This window comes from Lampris incognitus, chromosome 19 (genome assembly GCF_029633865.1).
Source record: "Lampris incognitus isolate fLamInc1 chromosome 19, fLamInc1.hap2, whole genome shotgun sequence".
Classification (NCBI taxonomy): domain Eukaryota; kingdom Metazoa; phylum Chordata; class Actinopteri; order Lampriformes; family Lampridae; genus Lampris; species Lampris incognitus.
Genome location: NC_079229.1, coordinates 16,029,181 through 16,055,951, shown reverse-complemented (window position 1 = coordinate 16,055,951; position 26,771 = coordinate 16,029,181). Strand labels below are relative to the sequence as shown.

General features: G+C 43.8%; 1 protein-coding gene across 1 annotated transcript in view; it reads right to left on the bottom strand.

Moving 5' to 3' along the window:
• The window catches only part of tpk1 (thiamin pyrophosphokinase 1), a 188,536-nt gene that overhangs the window by 148,450 nt on the left and 13,315 nt on the right, over positions 1 to 26,771 (bottom strand). The window contains exon 3 of the mRNA XM_056299627.1: positions 18,761 to 18,835. Within this exon, the coding sequence (XP_056155602.1) occupies positions 18,761 to 18,835 (75 nt within the window). The remainder of the gene's footprint in view (positions 1 to 18,760; positions 18,836 to 26,771) is intronic.

The following is a 26,771-nucleotide window of genomic DNA, read 5'->3' as shown; positions in this document are numbered from 1 at the left end:
TGCAGGTCTGTCACCGGCATTTATATGTTAGCATGCGCGCGCACACACACACACACACACACACACACACACACACACACACACACACACACACACATAGGTGCGCATGCCCACACACATTCGTAAAAAATTGTGTTCAGACTTGAAGGTTCTTTTAAAATAATCTGCTTAACTCTGAGTAAACTAAGTTTGCCTGATTTACCATTTTGTACTATTCCTGACAATATTAAGTTCTGACTTACATTCACATTCATTTCCTTGCCCCCAAATCAAATTCCTAATTCCTATCTATTATCCTGATGATAACTCATATGTAGAATTTTCAATTTGAGATTTTCCTTCACCTCTCCATGTTTGTTTGGACGTGTGGCCCTCAGATAAGAAGTATTTTTCCCCCTATTTAATATCCCTTGCACACACATTGCCATATAAGACCTGACATTAAGATGATTGAGCATTTACCTGATATGTGTAGCCTGAGGACACCAGAAGCAGTTGGAGAAGATGACCTTGTAAATAAACAGGCCGTTGTAATGTCTCCCTGCTGTCTTCAGTCCCAGTTACAACTGTCACTGACAAAGTCACCGCTACGGAACTGCTCTATGATGGATACATGTTGGCCAGGAGGACTGTGTACATGCACATGCACACACGCACACGCACACACACACACACACACACACACACACACACACACACACACACACACACACACACACACACACATACACATGCAGCACAGAGGTACGTATTTACAGGCACACAATCAGTCATCGCAGTGCTTGTCAATCATCTACTTAGCTTCATGTTTGCATGGTTTAAAATTATACCCAGAAGATATGCACGCGTGCACACACACTCCCACACATCACACAGTTGTGTGGAATGCTCTGTTGTAAGGCAGCGCTGAGTTCAACACAGAAGATTTATACCTGTCATGCTCAGTTTAGTGGAGTACAGGAGAGGGCAAACGGTCACACAGACCAGTGAAAAGATCATTATACCTATTATGATGCATTGACAGCCTCCTTCTGTCCGCCTCCGCTTTTCTGCCCTCATCACTCTCCATCAGCCTCTCAAGATCCCGCTTGCTCCCTACAATTCATTTTGATCTTTTTTTTTTGCGAAAACATTTTTTCACTCCCTCTCTATCCCTCTGTCTCCCTTCATTTCCACTTAATCATTCTGTTTCAAAATAACTTTTGTCCTGACTCTTTCTCAAAATCCTTCCATTTTACTTTCCTCTCCCCATCCTTCCTTTGCCTCTCTCTCATTGTATTCCAGCTTCCAACTCGCCTCCCCTCAATCCTTCCTTTTATCTTTCTCTCTGGCATCCCCTCATATCAGCATGTCTGCTCAATCTTTTTCTTTGAGAAGTCCCACTGAGTTTCTTCACTCTGATTTACTCCATCTGGCAGACTGTGCAGTGAAAAGTGAATAAGTATTTCTCTGCCCTTCCTTAAAAAAAAACCCAAAAAAACAACAACTTGACATCCCAGACACAGAATTGGGATGAACCACTCACTATAAATGAACTAAATACAGCACTACTATTCATGCCCAACAACAACTCCCCAGGCTTAGAAAGATACCCATTAGAATTTTATAAACCTTTCTGGTCCCTTATTTTTCAAAATGAAATCTTTCAAACTTTTGAAATCCCCTACCATTTGAATACTGTGCTAATTACACTCATCCTTAAACCAAAGTAAGACTTTTCACATTGTTCCAACTATCACCCTATATCGTTAATAAACACATGTTAAAATCATAAGCAATGCTTTGGCATTAAAACTGGAATCTGTAATTTCATCACTTGTGCACCAGGATCAGACTGGCTTCATCAAAACACATGAAAACATGCAAAGATTATTCAACATAATTCAACTATACAAAACCAAAAACGATTAATCATCCTGCTATTATTTTAACTCTAGGTGCTGAAAAGGCATTTGACAGGGTAGGCTGGCCTTTTCTCTTCGCATCAATAAACCATTTTGGCTTTGGCTCCTGCTTCATCAATTGGATTAAGATTCTATGCAACAGAGCTTCAGGATCTGTAGTTACCAACAGACAAATATCTAGAGCATTCAACCTAAACAGAGGTACTAGATAAGGATGCCCATTTTGCACTTTTCACAGAACCACTCGCTTCAGCCATAAGACAGAATGACAGCATTTCAGGCATTAAAAGCAATTCACACCATTATAAAACAAGTTTATATGCTGATGACATATTATATCTAAGAAATCCCTCAACCTTCCATCTGTCAGTCCACAATTTCATTAACAGCTTTGGCAAGGTTTCTGGCTACTCCATTATTTGGTCTAAGTCATTTCGACTGGGAGGCTGAGGTTGGGGGACCTACCAGGTAACTACACAACTCAACCCATTAAATACCTTGGAATGTCTCAACAAACCCAAATGACATAGTCAAGCTCAATTTCACCCCATTACTACATAGCATCAAAGAAGACCTGGATAGATGGAATTAACGCCCACTCCCTTTTTTAATTGGTCACTTTTCCAACATCAAAATGAAAATTCTCCCAAAAATAAACTCTTTGCCATGACCCCTGTTAATCCACCCCATGGCTGGTTCTCCTCTCTAAATTCAACAGTCAATTCATTCTACTGGAAAGGTAAAAGGCCCAGAATCAAAATAACTACATCCCAAATACCCAATATGGTGGGCTCAAGGCACAGCCTTTTTACCACTACTTCCTCTCCCACCAGCTTTAGTATATCCAACAATGGACAAACAACTCCAGTTCTGCCTGGCTTGATATTGAACAGACCATAAGTAAGGATCTCCCCCATTCAGCTTATTGCATTCATGGATAAATCAGTCAAAACTCACAGCTGCTTCAAATTTAACACCATAAATACTATTCTCCCTGCCTGGTGGAAAGCAAATGACATACTTTATTTCAAACTATCTACTTCTACTCTCATCCCATCTGGCATAACCCTATGTTTAAAATCAATAAGGAATCAATAAGGAATCAACTTCCCTGCATGGAAACAGAGGAGTAACCAGCCTGGGGCACCTTTTCAGTAGTGGCTGTCATGACCTTTGACCTTGTTAAACAAACATAAATCTTACCCAGCCACTGTCACTACCAGTACATACAGTTGAAAGAGACCATAAAAGAGAAAATCGCTATCCATAACTTCCACAACTTCACGCCTCCCTTACTACTAAAATTAGATTCCTTTCAACCCGAAAAAAATCACTATCACAGATTTACAAACTCTTTTCTCACTATGTCAATATTGTTTCCATACCAACAGACAAATGGACAGCAGACTTGAATATCTATCAATCGGACATCAATTGGCAAACCATATGCAATAACAGGTTCTCCATGTCATACAACACAAAAATTCAGCTAATTCAATACAAGGTCCTACACAGAGTATATATCAACACTCACAAAATGTGCCATATGGGCTTCGCAGACAGCAACCCCTGCATACACTGTCCCACTACAACAGACTAGCACTTCCATGCATTCTGGCTCTGGACACGAGGTGTATGGTTTTGGTCGGAGGTCATGGGAAAGCTGTCCCGAGATCCTCAACCTAAGCATCGCCCTCTCTCCTTCCATCTCTCTGTTAGGCGATCTCTCCTCAATTATAATCCCACAACATCTCAAATCTTTCATCTTAATAGCATTAACTGTGGCCAAGAAAACCACATTACTTAATTGGAAAGACAGAATCAAAGTATCAATCAATCATTGGCTCAATCTGTTAACAGACCACTCAAATACAGAAAAGCTCACAGCAACCCTAAAGGACAACCTGATCCCATTCCACAACACCTCGTCTCTTTTCCTGCTGTTTATCCAGAGCGGATTCTTTCCACACTGTCTCACTCACTCAGATCTTCCCAACTCCAATAAGACAACTCATAATAACAAAATACCCCACAACTTGCTCAACACTACCCATCATGACTGGTACCCCCCCTTTTTTTCCTTTTCTTCTTTTTTGTCTTAATGCCTTCTTGTTTGTGTTGCTGTTTTTCTTTTTGTTTTTAAATTATTTTATTCTATAAATACATCTGTTATCCACCTGCGGTAAAAAAAAAAACCTTAAAACATTTTGAAAGTGCCCTTGAGCAAGGCTGGAGCAGCTGGAGGTTACCAGCCGCTGGAGCAGCTGTTTGTCGACAGCAGAAGATTGTGATTTGAATGGGCAGCTTCTATGTCTTAATGTGTGTAATGGTTTCAATGTTAAAAGTGAATTCTGTTTATTTATTCTGTTTATTCTGTAGTTTTTGCCAAGGTGCATATTAGTTATATCATTATACTCACCGGTTTCATTGTGGGGAATTTGGACACGGGACCACCGCTGGACTCAGCTTTACAACAGCATCCTTTGGGTGCCACGAAATATGAGTGTGAGACATGTTTGGATAAGTTCAATCTAACCCAACCAGCCTAAAACACATATTTGGAAGTTACAACAAAAGCGAAAATTTAAAGTTATAGCCTGAAATGTCCAATATGATCAATAGACCATATTGCTGAGCTGCTTCCTGGTTGAAATTGTAGGAATGACCTGCCTACACTTACTGTAGATAGTAGCAATCATCGATAAACTACCTGGTCAGTTCAACTGAGAAGTCATAATGGGAAATCAAGTACACAGTCTATCTGAGGCACTAGGGTTTTCTGTTGTTGTTGAAAGGACAGGTTTAAGGATCCTATTCTGTGGCACCATAAGACACCTTTGTAAAGTTGTGTTCAGCAGTGGTCCTGTATCCGAAATCGCCACAATGATGCTGGTGAATAAAATGACAAAACTAGGAGAACGATGGCAAAAAGTAGGAAAATAAGACCCAATTTGGAAAAAAACAGACATATCCTTTAAAGCTGAACTGTGATTTTCCCTGATGTGTCCCTCCATCTGGCAGCAAAAACTGGCAGTCATTATCCCTTGTGTGCCGTCAGCTCAGCAGTAAACAGTTCCCACTTATGTAAAAATGCCATCCACGGACTAAAGATAACACAGTCAATCTAATGAATGTGTGGTAGTGAGGGTGTGGTTTAGTCTCGGCTGCAAGCGAAGAGAGAGGGAACGTGGGTCGCAGGAAAGTAGATGCGAGAGCACTTGTTTATCGATCAGACTTAGGCGTGCTCAAGTATGGTGACAGGCTGAAGGAGGAAAATGTTTGGAAAACTGAGAGGGACCACTGCAGTAGAGGCTTCAGCATGGCTGAGTACCAGCCCATATGGTGTGCTAATTAAAGACACTGCAAGCTGTAAATATTCACCTGTAAATAAAACCCTATGTTTCGCTAAACCATGTCCGTCCTCCATCTCTGCACCTTCCACTGGCAACAGTCTTGCCATAGTGATGGCTGTACAGGTGTAATAGATGGAAAAACAAGAAACTCTGTTAGGGCGAGCCCTCCACTAAATCACAGACCTTCAGGAGAGCCAGGCCCGAATGCAGCTACCAGCAGACGCAATCCCTGCTGGAGCAGGGCACTCGGCAGGCAGAAGATTGGGCTCTCCTGAGGGAGCTGCTGCGCTACCCTTCGGCTGCCCATGGGATTGATCTGCATGCATCATTGTCTTATCGGCCCCAGATAACCCTCCTCAAGATGACATCCAACGACGACCCCAAGGCATTCTTGGACATCTTTGAGAGCATGGCATTGGCATGCGGGTGGCTGGAGGAGGAATGGGCTGTGCACGTGCTCCCCCTGCTCAGCGATGAAGCCCAAGCCACCATGCACAGCTTGCTGGCATCCTCCCAGGGGTAATACTGGGCCATCCAGAGAGCTGTCCTGCACTGGCTGGGACTTACACCAGATCAACATTGGCACCGGTTCAGGACATGCACCCTGGAAGACGTCAGCCACCCCTTTGTCCTGGCGCAGCAGCTCCTCGATGCGGCGAGATGGTGGTTACAACTAGGCCCCCAGGATATCAACAATGTCATCCACCAAGTGGCACTGGGAATAATTTGTCACTTGTTTCTCCCCTGCGATGGCCTACTGGGTCATGTGCCACTGTCCTGAGGACCTGGCCAAGGCCATTGCCCTGGTGGAGGACCACCTCCCCTTCCTGCCTGGGACCAACATGGTGAACCGGCAGTTCACCCTGTCCTGGCTCCGAGAAGGAGATTACACAGACCCGTACCCACACAAACATGTGCACCCATTCACACATATGCAGACACACACACATCCATTCAGCAGCACTTAACCCCCCACCCCTCATCCCCACTCTAACCCCTCCCTCTTCCCTACACTACAGGGCCCAGCTTCAGCCTGTGCCCTCCCTGACCCACAGGGGGCTCCTTACATGTCAGGCCAGGAGGGCTGGCAGTGTAGGAAGCCAGGCCACTGGCAGCAGGAGTATCCATTTAAGGAGGTGGGCCGGGTGGTCTGGGTTCTTGGCCTGTCATCCCCCTCACCTTGTCCAGATGGGAGATACAGCATACCAGTATGTATGCAAGGGGGTATATATCAGGTATTGGTGGACACAGGAAGCACACAGACACTGATCCACTAAGGACTGGTTTGGCCCGTGGCAATATTAGAGGCATCATAGGTGGAAATTCAGTGTGTGCATGGGAATAGTCACACATATCCGGTGGTGGCCATCGAAATAAGATATTGGAAAAAAAAGCATAAAGTTCAGGGCATGGCAAGTTCCCGCCTGTTGCGGCCTCTTTTATTAGGCTCAGATTGGCTGAGGTTTGATAAAGTGGTTAGGGAGACAGCCAGCCCATGAGCGCGACAGCCAGGGCAGTGTGAGTGGTGCACGGTACTAAGCAGTGACACAAGCTCAGACGAGAAGGAGTTGATCATGAGTCCTCCACTGGTCTGCCCAGTGGAGGACTTCCCCATCCAGCAGACCCAGGATGACACGGTACACTCCGCCTTTGACCATGTGATGACCATCGATGGTCAACAGGTGCACCCAAACGCCGAGTTCCACGCCATTTTGCACTTATTAGAGATGGTTATATTGAGTGTGTCGCGACACTCAAACTGGGCAAGAAACCATGCAATTGTTAGTCCCGAAAGGCCACCAGGAACTGATCTTCTAGGTCAGGGGTGTCAAACTCCAGGCCTCGAGGGCCGCAGTGTCTGCAGGTATTTGTTGCAACCATGCACTACACCACCTGATTAAACTAGTTCCTTTCCCTCCTTGATTCAGGAGGCGAGCTAATTAGTGAAATCAGGTGGTGTAGTGCACGGTTGCAACAAATACCTGCAGACACTGCGGCCCTCAAGGCCTGGAGTTTGACACCCCTGTTCTAGGTGGACCATCACAACCCCATGGAAGGTCACCTCGGTTATGATAAAACACTCGACCAAATAATGGCTCAATTTTACTAGCTGGGTATTCACGGTGATGTGCAATGGAGGTGTGCATCTTGTGGGGAATGTCAATTGGTAAACCTATGAGCCACCCCAGAAGAACCACTGCACCCTTTACCATTAACTGAAGTCCCGTTTGAGCATATTGACATGGACCTTGTTGGGCCATTAGATCACAGTACATGGTAATATCACTTAGTGTCAGCCATTGTGGATTATGCAATGTGCTTTTATGAAGCTGTGCCATTGAGGAACAGCTCGGCTGAAAGTGTTGTGCAGGCACTGTTTCATGTAATCTCCCATGTTGAAATCCCGAAAGAGATTCTGATGGACCAGGGCACATTGTCTGTGTCACACACACTACACGACCTGTATGAGTTATTGGGTATGAAACTGATCCGCACAAGTGTGTATCACCCCCATGGGTGCCATCCAGGTTCATGGAGAGACTTAATAAACACTCAAAAACATGATTGGTAATTGAGCATTGCAATTGAGATAAATGGTTGGATCCTCTGTTATTCACAGTGCGGAAGATGTCCCGGGCCTCCACGGGTTTTTCCCCTTTGAGTTGCCGTTTGGCAGAATTCCGAGAGGTGTGCTGGACCTAATTAAAGAAAGCTGGGAGAGCGGTTCAAGCACCAGTAAGAATGAAATGCAGTACGTCCTGGACCTGAGAGCAAAACTCCACATACTTGGGGAGTTATCACGGGAGAATTTGTACCAGGCCCAGGAACGACAGAAGTGCCTATATAAAAGAGGAGCGCAACTGCATCAATGTGCACCGGGAGATAAAGTGCTCATATTACTTCCAATGGTTAGCTCCAAATTGCTCGCCAAGTGGCAAGGATGCTTCATGGTCACACGGCAAGTGGGGGATGTCAACGATGAGGTTGTGTGTAATGACAGGGGAGGTGCAAAATAGATTTATCACCTCAATCTCCTAAAAGCATGGAGACAGGCAGTCCAGGTTTCTCTGGCCACAGTCATACCAGAAAGAGATGAGTTGGGACTGGAGGTACAAAAACTGAGCAATCCTGCCTCCCGCCATTGTGAGAACCATCTCTCACCTGCCAGAAATCTGAGGTTGCTGCATTGCAACAGTGTTTTGCTGATGTGTTCTTCCCTTGCCAGGACGCACAAACCACATACAGCACCGCATAGTGACATCTGTGGGCGTGACAGTGTGCTCACGTCTGTACCGGCTGCCCAAACACAAAATGAAAACTGTTCAGGCAAAAGTCAAGGCCATGCTGGAAATGGAGATAATACAGGAGTTAAGCAGTGACTGGTAGCCCCATCATTCTTGTGTGTACGTCCAATGGATCTATACAGTTCTGTGTAGCCTATCACAAGGTGAATGATGTATCCAAGTTTGATGTCTATCCAATGCCACGGGTCGACAAACTTCAGAACCAGCTTGGCTCTGCTCACTTTTTTATAACAACAAAGGGCTATTGGCAAATTCCCTTGTCTCCAGAGTCTAAGAAAAATATAACCATCTCTACCATTTAGTTTTTGATTTGTACCATTTCATGACACTGCTGTTCGGGTCGTTTGGAGCCCTAGCCATATTTTAGCGCCTCATGGATTGGGTGCTGTGCTTTATATGCTGCAGCCTACTTGGATAATGTGATCATCCATAGTAACGGCTGGGACCAGCATATGTGGCTGATGGCAGTGGTGCCTGTGTCTCTGAGGCAGGTGGGGCTCATAGCCAAACCAAAGAAGTGCGCGGTTGGGTGGTGGGAGGTACGGTATCTGGGGTACCACTTAGGCGGCAGGCTGGTGTGTCCCCAGATAGATAAAATGACAGCGATTGCGGCCAGTCCAAGGCCAAAGACAAAAAACCAGGTGAGGGCATTCCTGACCAGTTACTTCAGGCGGTTCATCCTAGCCTTTGCTGAGCTGACCAGTCCCCTGACCGACTTCACCCGAAAGGCTGCCTTAGATCCGATCCACTGGACAAAGCAGTGTCAGGTGGCATTTGAGAGGGTTAAACCAGCCCTCTGTTGGGAGCCACTGCTCCACACTCCTAACTTCTCTCTCCCTTTTGTCTTGCAGACCGACATGTTTGACAGAGGGCTGGGGGCCATTTTGTCCCAGGAGGTGGAGGGAGTCAATTGTCCGGTGCGGTACATTAGTCACAGGCTGGCTGAGAGAGAGCGGAGGTACAGCACCGTAGAGGAGTGTCTGGCAATCAGATAGGTGGTCAGTGCCCTTTGTTTCTACCTCCTGGGGCACTCGTTCACCCTCTGTTCAGACCATACCCCACTCCAGTGGCTCCACTGCATGAAGGACGCCAAAGCAATGATCACCAGTTGGTATCTGACTTTACAGCCACTTAAGTTCAAGGTAGTCTTGAGGCTGTGGATGCAGATGGTTGTGACCAATTTCCTTTCTCGCTTGGGGGAGGGCACGTTGGCTGTCAGCCGGATTACATTACATTACAGTCATTTAGCCGATGCTTTTATCCAAAGCGACTTATAAGTGCATTTAATGTAGGAAATCAGGAGAACTACTAGTCATCAGAGGTAAGTGATGACATAAGTGCATCTTCTCTCTAAACAAGCATCTAAGAGCAAAACCAGTGCTAAAGTAAAAGTGCAAGAAAGAGATTTTTTTTTTAAATGAGTGAATACAATAAGTGCTAAGAGCAAGTAACGGTAGTAGTTCTTGAAGAGGTGAGTTTTCAACCTGCGCTGAAAGATGGGCAGCGACTCCGCTGACCTGACATCAGTGGGGAGTTCATTCCACCACTGTGGGGCCAGGACAGAAAAAAACCGTGATCGGGTCGATCGGCAGCAGGGGCCTCTGAGCGATGGGGCAACCAGGCGTCCCGAGGCAGCAGAGCGAAGTGGTCGGGCGGGGGTGCACTACCACAAACCCCCATCATCCAACGTAGCCCGGGGCCACATCCAACATAGGCCGGATGTGGCCCTGGCCTATGTTGGATGATGGGGGTTTGTGGTATTGCAGTGTGGTTTAGCCTCGGCTGCAAGAGAGGGAGCATGGGTCACGGGAGAGCAGATGTGACAGTGCTTGATTAGGTGTACTCAATTAACTTGCCATGATTTATATTCTTTTTTTTTTGGATAGCGATAGTACAAAGAGAGAGGGAGAGAGACAGGAAAGGCAGGGGAGAGGGGATAACATGTAGCAAAGGGCCCGGGCCGGATTCAAATTCAGGTCGGTGCGGTAAGGACTCAGCCTTTTATGGTACGCGCTCTACCAGGTGAGCCACCGGGACGCCCCCCATACTTTATATTCAGCAGTGAGGCTGGGTCCTGGACTGACACTGAAGCGAACACAGGCTGAGGGAGGAAAGCACTCAGAAAACTGAGAGGGAGAGTGGCAGTTGAGGCTCCAGCATGGCTGAGTACAGGCCAGTACGCCATGCTGATTAAAGACACTGCAAGTTGTAAATAGTTACCTGTAAATAAAACCCTGTGTTTTGCTAAACTGTGTCCGTCCTCCATCTCTGCAGCTTCCACTGGTAAGAGTCTTGCCACAGTACGACGAACTACATCAAACTATATGGGAACACTGTTCTACTGTAACACTGATTGTAGAATTGGTAGATTATCTGTCCAAAAGATGCACCACCACATTGTCAACACGTTTCAACACTTTTTCTTGTTTAAGTAGGATCATGTTTTCCGCTGCAACAGTTCATGCTACCCAGTCAAAAACTTCAACAGTGGTGTATCACATGGTAAAGATGCCAGTTATTGTTAGGTGACTCTGTGGTCCAGATGGATAAAAGAAAAAACTATTTATTAATGAAAAAAAATCTTGGCTTTCAGCTTTGAGTATGATAGAAAAGAGCATGCATGCTCAGTTGACTCTCAAGATGACAAAGTTAATCAAAAGTTAAACTGTGTTTTCTCTGAAACACTCATTCTGCTGACATCAGAGAGGCTGATTCTGTAGTTTCCTTCAAATGAAAACTAAAATCAATGATTCTCTTTATCGTCTGACTAGCAGTTACTGCTGATTTGGTTGGCTTTGTTAGTGCCAAACCTTAATTCTCCCTCTCTGGGAAAGTCCAAGTCATAGTACAAGATGAGGTTAGTCTGTTTTCTGTGGAGTTTGTCCTCACCTGAACCAAGAGTCTAAGAACAGATGGTGTCATCTTTTTATTTTATTTGCCTGTTTCCTAGTGCGTGAATGTAAAGCCTTTTGAGACTTCAAATGTGATTTAGGGCAATACATTTAAACTTACCTTCCCTGTAAAGTTGGCAGCAGCTAACTTTTCAATATCAGCGGAGGAACAAATAAAGCAAGTCTTTCAACAACATTATGCTTTTTCACATCAGGACCTTTAGTGGAGCAGGCCCCATAGAATGAGCAAGTAATTTATGTGTTTAAGTGGAGAGAGAGGGAAGTAAGTGACTGAGAAAGAAAAGCAGTCTGGTCACAGTCCAGAAGATGAGACCTGTAAATAAGGTTTCTTTTTAATCAACTTTGGTCTTTTTCAATCCCTCCATCTCACCCCTTCCACCCCTCCATCTCTTTTCCTCCCTGCTGTTCTATCTCTCCCAGAGGTGGTGATGGGGGCCCAGGGGCAGCACATCAGAGGGGCTGACTGGTGTGTGGGAACAACCATCTGGATGCGCGCGCGCGCGCGCGCACACACACACACACACACACACACACACACACACACACACACACACACACACACACACCTCCTCCAACCCTGACATCTGCCTATCCTGCAAACACTATTAAAAAAACATGGCATAACAAGTGAGAGGGGATAAACTTGCTACAAGCGCGTTTACCATCAAACTGTCAAAGATCTAAGATCTGCCACTCTCACTCTATTAAAAATCATCCCATCAAAACTTCCCCCATTCCCTCATGTGCAGCTGCTTTGGGCAAAGTGTATCATAAAAACGACCCAATCCCAACCACATCATTACTTATGGCACTTCAAAATCCCTTCAAAATCTCTGAAATATTTAAAAAAGTAGCCTTATCCTTCCAAAATTACTGCCTCAACTTTGCAGTTAGCTAGAATGTAGGAATATGCCAATATTGGCTAGAAAAGGTGCTCTGACTGGTATAAATTGTCTTGATACCAATGTCTGATAGGAAAAAATAAATATCCCCTGTTGATTTATCCATCCATCCATCCATCCATCCATCTATCCAGCCATCCATCCATCCATTATCCAAACCGCTTATCCTGCTGTCAGGGTCGCAGGGATGCTGGAGCCTATCCCAGCAGTCATTGGGCGGCAGGCGGGGAGACACCCTGGACAGACCACCAAGCCATCACCGGGCCGACACACACACACACACACACATTCACACCTAGGGACAATTTAGTACAGACGATTCACCTGACCTACAAGTCTTTGGACTGTGGAAGGAAACCGGAGGAAAACCACACAGACACGGGGAGAACACGCGAACTTCACACAGAGGACGACCCCAAGGTTGGACGACCCCGGGGCTCGAACCCAGGACCTTTTTACTTTGAGGCAACCATGTTAACCACTGTGCCACCATGCCACCCCTATTGATTTATCATTATTTAAAATATCTAAATATTCATTATTTTTTAAAAACTATTATTATGTAAACTATAGCCAGGGGGACAAGTTGCAATTGGGAAACTGTAATACCCAATCTCATATAATCACACTTTCTCTTCCAACACAACTTGAGACAGGTCCACCCTCACATAAGCAATAGCTATACGATAGGAATCATTGGTACAGACATCTTTTACCTGTTTTCAATATGATGCTCATCTACTGAGTGCTGATTTTTGCACATTAGTCCAGAAAAGTTCATCTCAGCTCAGGTTCAGTTTGGTCTATTTGAATCCAATTAAACTCAGATTACTTTTATTTTGGTTTGGTATATTTCCTCAATTCAGCTCAATTCAACAAAGCAATAGAAACAAAACACAATGCTTTTGGAATAGACAAAACTGAAGGTAACCTGAGACTGACTGACTGGATTAAGACTCATTGTCCCCGGGTGTCACATGGTTAATACATCACAGACAGGTGTCTGCTTCAATCTGCCATGCATCAGATACATCAGGGAGTCTAGAGCTCTCCTCCCATGCAAAACCTTTTTTCTTTTAATGTTAAACTTTTAAGTTTGCTGAACTTCTGTTTCATAATTTATTTATTTTTTATTGTCTTTTCGACTCCTACAGTGCCTTTGAGCGGTCACACAAGTAGCAGAAAAAATCAAAAGCATTATCACTAAGTCCACTACTGAGAGGTTATCAACCTAGACGAAGACAGCCGTAGTGGGAATGTGGTGGGACTTGCTCTATTGTAATCATTTTAGCATAGCATGAGAAACCAGGAGCCTGAGGGTAGGAGCAAAGGAGTTGTGACCAGCAGATTGCAAACTGGCAGCCCATAATCTCAAAGCTACTGCAGTGGCTCATCTACAGTGCATTATTATGCATGTGCTGTGCAGATGTATGGTCTTTTCTGCCCCCTGCAACCACTCCACTCACGAGGTTCTTTAAAACTAGAATGTGTTTGTTATTTGAATTAGATGTCAGTATTAATGGCGTCTGGGTAGCCTAGCGGTCTATTCTGTTGCCTACTAACACGGGGACCTCCGGTTCGAATCCCCATGTTGCCTCTGGCTTGGTCGGGCGTCCCTACAGACACAATTGACCGTGTCTGTGGGTGGGAAGCTGGATTTAGGTACGTGTCCTGGTCACTGCACTAGCACCTCCTCTGGTCAGTTGGGGCGCTTGTTCAGGGGGGAGGGAGAACTGTGGGGAATAGCGTGAGCCTCCCACACAGTACGTCCCCCTGGTGAAACTCATCACTGTCAAGTGAAAAGAAGTGGCTGGTGACTCCATATGTATCGGAGGAGGCATGTGGTAGTCTACAGCCCTTCCCGGATTGGCAGACGGGGTGGAGCAGTGACCGGGACGGATCGGAAGGGTGGGGTAATTGTCCGGGTACAACTGGGGAGAAAAAGGGGGACCCCAATCCCCAAAAGATGTTGGTATTAAGAAAAACCATCCACTGGGTCACAGTCCCTTGGTGTTGGCTCTCTCCCCTGTAATTCCAATCTATCTGGACTAACCGGATACTTACCCTCACCAGCGAACACCTCTGAGGAAATCTCCTAAATGTAGCCAACAACTTCGTGTTCAAGAAGTGGTTACCTGCTGTCATATTTGACTTTAGTAGAAATGATGGGCTGTGTAGAAACAATTTAATAAAAGAATTATCAAAAGTGATGCAGCAGAGCCAGAGAGATATGCTGCCTTTTATTCATGATTAGGCTTCGATCTTCAAAAACCCAGAATAATCCATCACCCAGAATGCAAATTACAAGTGTAGGTAAGGTTTCTGATAATGGGTATTCTAACCGAACAATAAACTGCTTAAAAGGATAGTGCCTAATAACTCAGTTGCTGGAGCAGCTCCTCTCCAAAGAAGGGAATTACACCTTCTCCGAAGCCAACTGTTAATAAGTTTTATCGTTAGCCTAACATTAACAATTTTCTTCACCAATGTTTTCCCCAAGTACATGAAAAATCCTAATAATTATAGGACTAAATGTCTTTTTCCTTAATATGCACATCCAGCGATCATTTCTACTTTCATATCGTCCAATCGTGCCTACTTGTGATCGCCGATAGGTGATCTGATCGCCATGGGGTGACGAGAGTAGGAGGGGGTGGAGGTAGTTATGTCAAGAACACCAGTGAAATGCCAGCATGGACAATTTAGGCTTGTAGAAGCAGTGTATTTATTCATTTTTATTAAATAATTTCTCTATTGAGCATTTTTTTGTTTATTATTGATGTTAGAATTTAATTTGGATGAAATATTTTGAGTAATGGAGCGTGGCTAAGCACCTGACAGAGCACTGAAATAATCAAACCTTTAAGCTTTCTGCAAGCAATCAGGTAAAGTTATGTGAATAAACATTTATAAAAGTGCGAAGATTTTATTTAAAATATTTAAACTTCAAAAAAATCTGTTTAATAGCAACGTCTCCTCTGTTCAAACAACAGCTCCCTTTTAAAAGGCCGTGTGTCTGTGCTTGGTGCAACAATATCACAGTATCCTGTTGTTTAATATTATTATCTTATATTCAATATCACAATCCTAATTATATCCATAACATTAACTACTCTTATGGAGCGCAGAGCAAAGGTTTGGTGAGCAGGCATATGGAGAACGAAGATGCGGGTGGTTAGAATCCATAGAAAAGAGATTGCAAACTGGTTTTTAATTAAGGATTTAAAATTCACTCATCACTCGTGCTGATTAACGGGGCTCAGCAGGCGAACATGCTTCTCCACCAGAAACATCTCTAAATGCACAGTAGGGTGCAGATTCTATAGATTATTTTTTATAACATCTTAGTTGTTATAGTAAACTAGTTAAAATCATTGGTGCTGGGGTGTCCGGATGGGGTTGGCGGTCTATTCCATTGCCTCCCAACATGGAGATCGCCGGTTCGAATCCCTGTATTAGCTCCGGCTTGGTCGGGTGTCCCTACAAACACAATGGGCCGTGTCTGCGGGTGGAAAGCTGGATGTGGATATCTGTCCTGGTCGCTGCACTAGCGCCTCCTCTGGTCGGTCGGGGCGCCTGTTTGGGGGGGAGGGGGAACTGGGGGGAATAGCGTGATCCTCCCACTCGCAATGTCCCCCTGGCGAAATTGCTCACTGTCAGGTGAAAAGAAGTGGCTGGAGACTCCACATGTACCGGAGGAGATATGCAGTAGTCTGCAGCCCTCCCTGGATCAGCGGCAGGGGCAGGGGGGGGGGGGGGTGACCGGGACGGCTCGGAAGAGTGGCATAGTTGGTCAAATTCAACTGGGGAGAAAAAGGGGGGGAAAATCGTTGGTGCCAGCCTGCCCTCCATTCAGGATTTATACACCTCCAGAGTCGGAAATGGGCGGGCAACATCACTGCAGACCCATCACACCCTGGTCACAACCTGTCCCAACTCCTCCCCTCTGGTAGGCGCTACAGAGCACTGTACCTCAAAACAACCGGATATATAAAAACAGTTTCTTTCCGCAGGCTGTCATTTAAATGAAGGCTTAACACTGTCTAATAAATCCAACCACTCTGTATATACTGTACTGTACACTGTACATATACTGGTACGCTCTGTCATGTCCATCTATCTCAGGCATGTATATAAGTAACCTGCTAACCTCTATTTCAGCATCTCTGATATATTCTCTGCACCACTGCACTTTATCACCGCTTATTTTGCCTGTATAAGTCAATCCTTGTGTATATATCTGAAGATTGTTGTGTTGCAGTGTTGTTATTCTATGTTAAGTACACTGAGAGAGCCATGAAACCGGAGTCAAAGTCCATGTATGTGAAAACCTACATGGCCAATAAACATGATTCTGATATTGGTGTAGAAAAACCAATCATTGATTATCCCTTCAATCGTCAATATATGATCCGATCATAATCAGCACAAACCTAATCCATCATCCATAAGGTATCCACAAATTCATCTGACTCTGTGTAAGTAGGATGGACATGTTTGTTGCCCATTTGCCAGTATTTCAGAAGCACCTCAGTTGGTAGTGACCCGTTGAACAAGAGCTGTGAATGTCGTCAACTCGGCCCTGCTCAGTGCGGTCTGAAATCACGGCCAGTCCAATGCAAATATTATCACTACCTACTAGTTGAGTACCAGTTGATTTACACAACATTGACCTTTTTGGACTATTTTTTTAATATATTACAAAAACTAAGGGAGTATATTTATTTGTTAAAACCTATCAATGTATTGGGACCAAGTTTTCTCTGATTTTCTTTTGCTGCCCTTGGGGCTTACCATCAGTGGAGATAGGGTGTTAGTGTGTGTGTGTGTGTGTGTTTGTGTTTTTCTTTCAGTTTTGTAGTGTGACGGCAAAAATAGAGTGTTTGGTTATCTGCAAGACTCTTGGGTCATGTTTGTCATATTTGGGTCATGTTTGTTGATACTGCTTGTACTTGTCACTCCCCAGCTGAATAGAGTGGAAACCAACTGCTGCTGTCTGAGTTCAAATTATTCACCCTACAATTATCAAGAATGTTGGAACATGAACTTGATGGATGGGCAGAGATTGCCAATCTTGCTACAGTGCAGAATGTTTCTCATTCGCTTAAGTGTCAACAGTCTCTACATGGTGGAGTCTTTAGATGAATGAAAATATCACCGGATGGTTAACTGTATCCTATAAAAAAAGAATTAAATAACTTTATTTTAAGGCATATTCAAAAACACTTTGAAAAGGGCGTTCGGGTGGTGTGGCAGTCTATTCCGTTGCCTACCAACACGGGGATCGCCAGTTCGAATCCCCGTGTTACCTCCGGCTTGGTCGGGCGTCCCTACAGACACAATTGGCCGAATCTGCGGGTGGGAAGTTGGATGTGGGTATGTGTCCTGGTTGCTGCGCTAATGCCTCTTCTGGTTGGTCGGGCCACCTGTTCGGGGGAAGGGGGAATAGTGTGATCCTCCCACATGCTATGTCCCCCTGGTGAAACTCCTCACTGTCAGGTGACAAGAAGCGGCTGGTGACACCACATGTATCGGAGGAGGCATGTGGTAGTCTGCAGCCCTGCCCGGATTGGCAGAGAGGGTGGAGCAGCGACCGGGATGGCTTGGAAGAGTGGGGTAATTGGCCTGATACAAATGGGGAGGGAAAAAAGGTGGGGGTCCAAAAAACCCCCCAAAACACTTTAAAAATTTTCCAAACCCACCGTCACATGAAATATAGGTCTGTTTTACACTGGCGGATTTATTGGGGGGAAAAAATAAGCTTTTTAGTTTCAAAACTGATGTTAAGCTGTCACCCACCCTTGGTTCATGTTACTAAAACTGAATAAATTCTTTAATAAAGGATTCAATTCATTTAATCGCTAGTTATGTAAACATAGGGATGACAGTGGTACAAGGTCATTCTGCAGATGTGGAGGATTGAATTGAGCCTTTTATACCCACCGTGTATCATCCTACTGCTGCATAGTGGGACCATCCGTTTCCCTTATAACTCACCAAGCCAAGCACTCCGAGGCACAAGGCTGAGTGACACAGATTACGGTTAATTCTATCAAAGAGCACTCCATCTGGTGACTTGCCAAAATCAAATGCATCAGTTAGGAAAATGATGTTCATGTAATGTATCGTGTCAATTTTATCCTCATTAGAATACTTCTCACAGGGAATGTGAGCAGGGGGCAGGGAGCACGCCTTCCCAGTGACATGATGCCAATTAACATTTTGAGCCGCAAAGGCTAAGCAGTAAGGAATCCCACTGAACACAAAAAAAACATGCCAGGAGAACGTGTGAACGAACATGAGGGGATTAGTGATCTAACAAGGCTCTCTGAGTGATATGAAGAGACCTGTTTGATCCACACCGATGTTCTCTGCAATTTCTACCTTTGTTCCAGAGGATATGAAGGAAGTCCTTCTCCAGAGGCTGGTTGAGAATTATCAAACAGATCCTTTGTTTTCCTAGATATAGAGACAGATGACAGAGAGAGAGAGAGAGGGAGAGAGAGAGCGAGAGAGAGTTTATATTGCGGAAAGAGTGAAAAGCCTCACAAAAGACACACACAGGCAGCTGAGTGGTGAGAAATACAGAGAAAATAAAAAGGCCATAGTCCAATGCTGGCAAACAAACAGAAATTACAATTTTTACGGTCAAAAATAGACTTCCTTCACACCCGTTGTAATTTGATGTTAGTGGCCTTCATTGGGCCAAATTAAGCACAACAGTGAAAACAAAGACATGATAATGAGGTGATTAGCATGCACCACGCTCGGAATCAAGATAATTAAAGTGAGAACTAAATGCAGACACAACTTCAAACGAGCCTGATTGCACCACCTCTGTTTTTTTATGAGTGTTTGAAAGATTTTCCACCTGATTTCATCACATCAAGTGTTTTGTATTCATGTAATGAAAAATAACCCAAGATCCCCCCGCCCTCAAATGTGTCATTCTAACATAGGCCTGCTACAAATTAAAAGGATTTCTTGTGACGCAAGCCACAGTGGTATGAAGTCTATTAAAACAAAACAAAACAATAAAACCCCCAAAAAACAAATATGTTAACAAGATGCAATTCCAACACGATTACTGTCAGACTTAACTATATATTGTTCTACATTTTCATCAAATATTTATAACCCAACCTCTGTAATTTTCATTCCATGCATAAAGACGATACTCATCTATGTGTATAAATTTAAGTGTGTGAAATGTGTGTTTGTCCTTTACTCTGCATGCTCAGTCATTGTAAATGACCTCACGTTTAAGAAGTAAGATCACTGCAGTATTCTGCAGGCCCAGGTCTATAAAACAAGGTGGTCTGATAAGGGCTATCTTTTGTCTAGAAATTCCCAACTGGTTGTCAACGTAGGAGATATGAAAGAGGTCAACAGCATTAACATTCACTTTTAAAACATGTTATTCCTGTCCCCTTTATATGCCCCCCCCCCCGAGTGCTTCCATAATTGTATAAATACATTGCCATTCACATAAAAATAGGTAATTAATTGTATTATATGTGTGTGTGTGCATGTGTGTGTGTGTGTGTGTGTGTGTGTGTGTTCTTGATCATTTGTTATATTTAGCATTTTGCTCACAAATGAGATTTATTCTCTCTGTCAGCCTAGACATTAAATAAACTGAACTGAATGAAGCTGTCAGTGCTTATCAAATCATAATGTTGTTTCAATGTACAGTGGCTCCAGAAAGTATTCCGACCCCTTCACTTTTTGCACACATCATTGTGTTGTAGATTTAATTTTAAATGGATAAAATTTACCATATTTGCCCATCAGTCTTCACTCAATAACCCATAATGACAAAGGGAAAACATGTTTTTAGAATTTTCTGCATTAAAAATCAAAAACTGAAATCTTTCATTTATGTAAGTATTCAGACCCACTCCAAATCGTGGTCAGGTGCATCCTGTTTGTTTTACTTATCCTTCAGATGTGTCTAGAACTTGAATGGAGCCCACCTCGGCAAATTTAACTGATTGGACATACATAGCTTAGAAAGGCACACACCTGTGTATAGATGGTCCAACAAGTCACACTGCATGTCAGGCCAAAAACCAAGCGATAAAGTCCAAGGAACTCTTTGTAGAACTTCGCGATAAAATGTTGGCGAGGCATAATATTAACAATAATAATAAATAAATAATAAATAACAATAACACATTTATTAATATAGCACGTTTCTAAAACAATGTTACAAAGTGCTTTACAAAGAAATAAAACCAGACAAGGTAAAAAAAAAGAATTAGACCAAATAAGAGTAAAAACTAAAAACAGCATGTATAAATAGAAACAAACATCAAACATTTGTAAAAGCTTTGATGAAAAGAAAAGTTTTAAGATGAGATTTAAAAGAAACGAGAGTCTTGGTTTGTGGTAGTTCAACAGGAAGAGAGCTCCATAGTGTGGGGGCTCTGACAGCAAAAGCCCGATCACCCTTTGGGACAAACCAAGACCTGGGAATAACCAGCAGGGCTCCAGCTGTGGATCTTAATGGTCAAGAGGGCGTATACCAGGTCAATAATTCAGAAATGTATGTAGGAGCAAGACTGTTTAAGGCCTTAAAAATAAGCAATAAAATTTTAAAATAAATTTGAAATATAACAGGGAGCCAGTGTAGGAAGGCAAGAACAGGAGTGATGTGGTCCTGCCTCTTTGTCCCGGTAATGAGCCAAGCAGCGGCATTTTGTACCAACTGCAAAGGGTGGAAGGAGACCTTGTTGATACCTGACTAAAGTGTGTTACAATAGTCGAGCCGAGAATAGATAAAAGCATATTTAACTTTTTGCAGATCAGCAATTGATAAAAATTGCCGATCTAATTTTGGAGATTCGCTTGAGCGGGGCGAAAGCATGACTGAACATGTTTGATTTGATTATCAAAACTGAGGTTAGCATCAACTATTACCCCAAGATTCCTAGAAGCCTGCTTAAGACCACCAAGAATAATACCAAAAGGGCTGATGGAATTTGGGGGACCAAACAGAATGAGCTCAGACTTATCATCATTAAATTTAAGAACATTTTCAGACATCCAGGATTTAATGTCAGAGAGGCAAGTTGTGAGATTTCCTACGGTGCTAGGATCTGTGGGTTTTAGTGGCATATATAACTGAGTGCTGTCAGCATAAAAATGGTAAAGCACATCATGATTTTAAATGACCTGGCCAAGAGGCAGCACATATATAGAAAATAGAAGGGGGCCAAGAACTGAGCTTTGAGGGACACCACAACTCAACTGAGCCATTGAGGAAGTAGAGTTCCCCAGAATAACAGAAAAAGTTCTATTGGTGAGGTAAGAGCATAGTGCACTAAGAGCGAAGCCCTTGATACCAACCCAAGTCTTTAAGCGATGTAAGAGAATGCTGTGATCGACTGTGTCAAAGGCAGCACAATAGTCTAAAAGAACTAAAATTGAGCAGTCACATCTCTCTGCAGTCAGCAGTAGGTCTTAGTGACCTTAACTAGAGCTGTCTTGGTACTATGAAATGCTGTAAAATCAGAGTGGAAACTGTTAGTGTTCATAAAAGAAATCATTGAGATGAAATTGCTCTCTCCAGAACCTTAGATAAAAAAGACAATTTGGAGATTGGTCTGTGGTTACCTAAGGACAGGGGATCTAAATTAGGTTTCTTCAGCAATGGGTAAACAATGGCATGCTTAAAACTGTCTGGAAAAGAACCAGAGGCCAGAGAATTATGAAGAATGTGCAGAATAACGTGGCTAGCAGCTGAAAATACCTCCTTGAGCAGCTTAGTGGGAATGATGTCTAAGATGCAGAAGGAGGAGCTCATATCGGAGACTGTACTCTCTAACACTGAAATTGTAACTGGTTGAAACTGGGTAAAAGAGGCAGAATTAATATGGGGGATGGAATGAATGCAAGAGCCAGGTTGGATTTGGGACCTGATATTTTCCACCTTATTTACAAAATGAGTGAATTTTTTTCAGACAACTCAAACATCAGGTTCAAAGAAAGAAGTGGAGGGACAATTAATAACAGAATCAATTACCATAAAGATAACTTTAGGATTGGGGTTATTTGTTGCTATCAGTTCAGAGAAGTATGCTCATCTTCTGGTAAATTAATATTTGGTTTTTAAGAGTGCTATGTGCTAATTCAGACTTGTTGACCTTCTATTGTTGTTCTGATTTTCTACAGAGTCTTCTAAGGGCACAAGTGTGATCATTCAGCCAGGAGAGGTTATTTGCTACTTGTTTGCATAGCTCAGGACAAGGGCATAAAACAATTTCTTAAGCTTTGTCCCCAGGAGCACAGTCATCTCAATAATTTTGAAATGGAAGAACTTTAGAACCACCAGGACTCTTCCTGGAGTTGGCCGTCTAGCCAAACTTAGTAACCAGGCAAGAAAGAACTTGGTCAGGGAGGTGACCAAGAACCCAATGATCACTCTAACAGAGCTTCGGAAGTCTTCTGCAGAGATGACAGAACCTGCCGGAAAGACGACCATCTCAGCAGCGGTCCATCAATCAGGCCGTTATGGTAGAATGGCTTGAAAGGCATATGAAAGCCCACTTGGGAGTTTGCCAAACAACATTTAATTGACTGGTAAAGGGAGAGAGCTGGCTGATATGAGGGAGAGAAGGAAGTCAGATATACTGTGTGCAAGAGACCAAGTGGACGTGGAGTAGGGCCAGGAGCATCGGAGGTAGGTTCAAACTTGTCTACCCTGGGGGAGGGGTAATTCTGAAGGAACAGTATGTCAAGAGTGTGTTGGAGGTGAAGAAAGCGTCAGACAGAGTGATGAGTATAAAGCTGGAAATTGACAGTGTGTTAATGAATGTTATCGGGGCATATGCCCCCAAAGTTGGGTGTAAGATGGAAGAGAAAGAAGAATTCTGGAGTGAGTAGGATGAAGTAGCGAGAGTGTACCCAAGGAAGAAAGAGTGGTGATTGGAGCGGACTTCAGTGGGCATGTTCGTGAAGCGAACAGAGGTGATGAGGAGGTGATGTGCAGGTATGGTGTGAAGGAGAGGAATCTGGAAGGACAGATGGTTGTGGATTTTGCAAAAAGGATGGCAATGGCTGTGGTGAATACATATTTCAAGAAGAGGGAGTAACAGGGTGACATATAAGAGTGGAGGTGCACACAGGCAGACTATATCTTATGTAAGAGGCGTGATCTGAAAGAACATAGGTAGGCAGCATCGGATGGTAGTCTGTAGGATGACTTTGGAGACCAAGAAGAGGACGAGAGTGAAGGCAGAGCCAAGGACTAAATAGTGGAAGTTAAAGAAGGGAGACTGTTGTGTGGAGTTCAGCAAGGAGTTAAGACAGGCACTGGGTGGTAGTGAAGAGTTGCCGGATAGCTGGGCAACCACTGCAGAAATAGTGAGGGAGACAGCTAGGAAGGTACTTGGTGTGTCATCAGGACAGAGGAAGGAAGACAAGGATATTTGGTGGTGGAATGAGGAAGTACAGCAACGTATACAGAGAAAGAGGTTGGAAAAGTAGAAGTGGGATAGTCAGAGAGATGAAGAAGGTAGACAGGAGTACAAGGAAATGTGGTGTAAAGCAAAGAGAGAGGTGCGGAAGGCAAAGGAAAAGGCATATGGTGAGTTGTATGAGAGGTTAGACACTAAGGAAGGAAAAAAAGGACTTATACCGATTGGCTAGACAGAGGGACCAACCTGGGAAGGATGTGCAGCAGGTTAGGGTGATCAAGGATAGAGATGGAAATGTGCTGACAAAGCAGGAGTGTGTTCAGTAGGTGTACTTTGAGGGGCTGATGAATGAAGAACATGAGAGAGAAAGAAGGTTGGATGATGTGGGGATAGTGAATCACGAAGTGCGATGGATTAACAAGGATGAAGTGAGGGCAGCTATGAAGATGAGGGGAAGAACAGTTGGTCCAGGTGACATACCTGTGGAGGCATGGTGTATTTGGGAGAGATGGCAGTGGAGTTTTTGACTAGATTGTTTAACAAAATCTTGGAAAGTGAGAGGATGCCTGAGGAGTGGAGAAGAAGCATACTGATACCGAGTTTCAAAAATAAGGGTAATGTGCAGAGCTGTAACAACTACAGAGGTATAAAGTTGATCAGCCACAGCATGAAGATATGGGGACGAGTAGTGGAAGCTAGGTTAAGAGGAGAGGTGACAATTAGCGAGCAGCAGTATGGTTTCCTGCCACGAAAGAGCACAACAGAATGGATGTTTGCTTCGAGGATGTTGATGGAAAATTATAGAGAAGGTCAGAAGGAGTTACATTGTGTCTTTGTGGATTTAGAGAAAGCATATGACAGGGTACCAAGAGAGGAGGTGTGGTATTGTATGAGGACACTGGGAATGGCAAAGAAGTATGTAAGAGTGGTGCAGGATATGAGGGCAGTGTGACAGTGGTGAGGTGTGTGGTTGGAATGACATTGGGTTCAAGGGATTACATCAAGGATCGGATCTGAGCCCTTTCTTGTTTGCAATGGTGATGGACAGGTTGACAGATGAGATCAGGCAGGATGACATTGTGATCTGAGTAGGATCAAGGTTGAGGAGAGCTTGGAGAGATGGAGGTATGCACTGGAGAGAAGAGGAATGAAAGTCAGTAGGAGCAAGACAGAATAAATCTGCATGGATGAGAGGGAGGACAGTGGAATGGTGAGGATGCAAGAGTAGATGAAGGAGAGAGTTGAAGAAAAGAGTGTGGGCAGGGTGGAGTCAGTGGAGAAGAGTGCCAGGAGTAATTTGTAACAGAAGGGTACCAGCAAGAGTCAAAGGGAAGGTTTACAAGATGGTAGTGAGAGCAGCTATGTTGTATGGTTTGGAGACAGTGTCACTGATGAAAAGACAGGAGGTGGAGCTGGAGGTGGCAGAGTTGAAGATGCTAAGATTTTCATTGGGAGTGACGAAGAAGGACAGGATTAGGAACAAGTATATTAGAGGAACAGCTCAGGTTGGACAGTTTGGAGACAAAGCAAGAGAGGCAAGATTGAGATGGCTTGGACATGTGTGGAGGAGAGATGCTGGGTATATTAGGAGAAGGATGCTGAATATGGAGCTGCCAGGGAAGAGGAAAAGAGGAAGGCCAAAGAGGAGGTTTATGGATGTGGTGAGGGAGGACATGCGGGTGGCTGGTGTGACAAGAGGAAGATGCAGAGGACAGGAAGAGATGGAAACGGATGATCTGTTGTAGTGACCCCTGATGGGAACAGCTGAAATCAGTAGTAGTAGTAGCAGTAGTAGTTAGCCTAGATTAAGGTGAAAGTCTTACATTAGCTGTGTTCCAATTCAGTGGCCACATCCTTTGAAGGCCGCATTTTAAGACTGATTATGTCACAGCGATACGCCAAGGCTGTGCCATTCCAAAGGCTCCTTCAAATGCGGCCGAGAAATGCGGACTTCCATTTGTCAGAATTTTAAGGACACAACAGTTGGCTACTTCGTGGCCCAACCTATCCCAAGATTCATTGCCCGCCGGTCATGATTGGATTTTTTCCACAAGACAATAGCATCTGCAACTCCAGCAGTGGCCAACAATTACACTTTTAAATGTAAGTATTGGGTTTTAACTTACACAAAGGGCTAACAATACAAATATTAGAAAACTAAGGGGCCTTAAAACCTCAAATTTTCGTTACAATAAGAGGCCAAGTTACTAGACGTTAGTGACGCTAACATTGGTAAAATGGTAGGTGTTAAATGTTAAAAAAAATAAAAAAAGACAATTTCTGGCTCCATTTCCACTACCGTTTGTCAACTGCAGCTGTCAAGGTTGCTAGGCGACAGCAGCAACGCTTTGTGACACAAGAGCAAGGGTGGGAACAGCTGGTGAGGCAAATAGTAAATCCTCTCTAGACCAGACTGTCTCATTTAACACTACTTGGTTCAGCCTTCGCGGTCTACGAAGGACACGCCTTTGTAGACCATGTCCTTTGAAGGATGTGGCCCCTGAATTGGGACACAGCTTTGTCTCCCTTTGGATGGTGGAAAAACAAATTCAAAATGAAAAACCGAACAGATTTTAAGGCCCGCTTGATAGAATATTTAACAATATTACAGTCTGTTCTATTTGGATAACATCTAAAAATTTCACTGCAATAACGTTCATTGTGAGACTGAACAAAAGCTATCTGAAAAGTATGACACAATGGGGGGAATGAAAAGCTAACAAGCTATAAAAAGGCCAAGGAAGACAAAGCTACTTTTATTTTTACATAACTCCTTATCATAATAAAGGTATTGTAAAAAAAAAAATCCAAGGTCTAACCCGTCACTTTCTTCTTTTCACAACCTAATGAAAAAGGTTTACAATTTGGAAATATTTAAAACTAAATTTTCAAGCAGCGGGAGGTAAACCTATCACAAAACCCCCATTCCCCCAAATCACAAAAAAGGCCTGATTCAATTAAATAAATCATGTGGT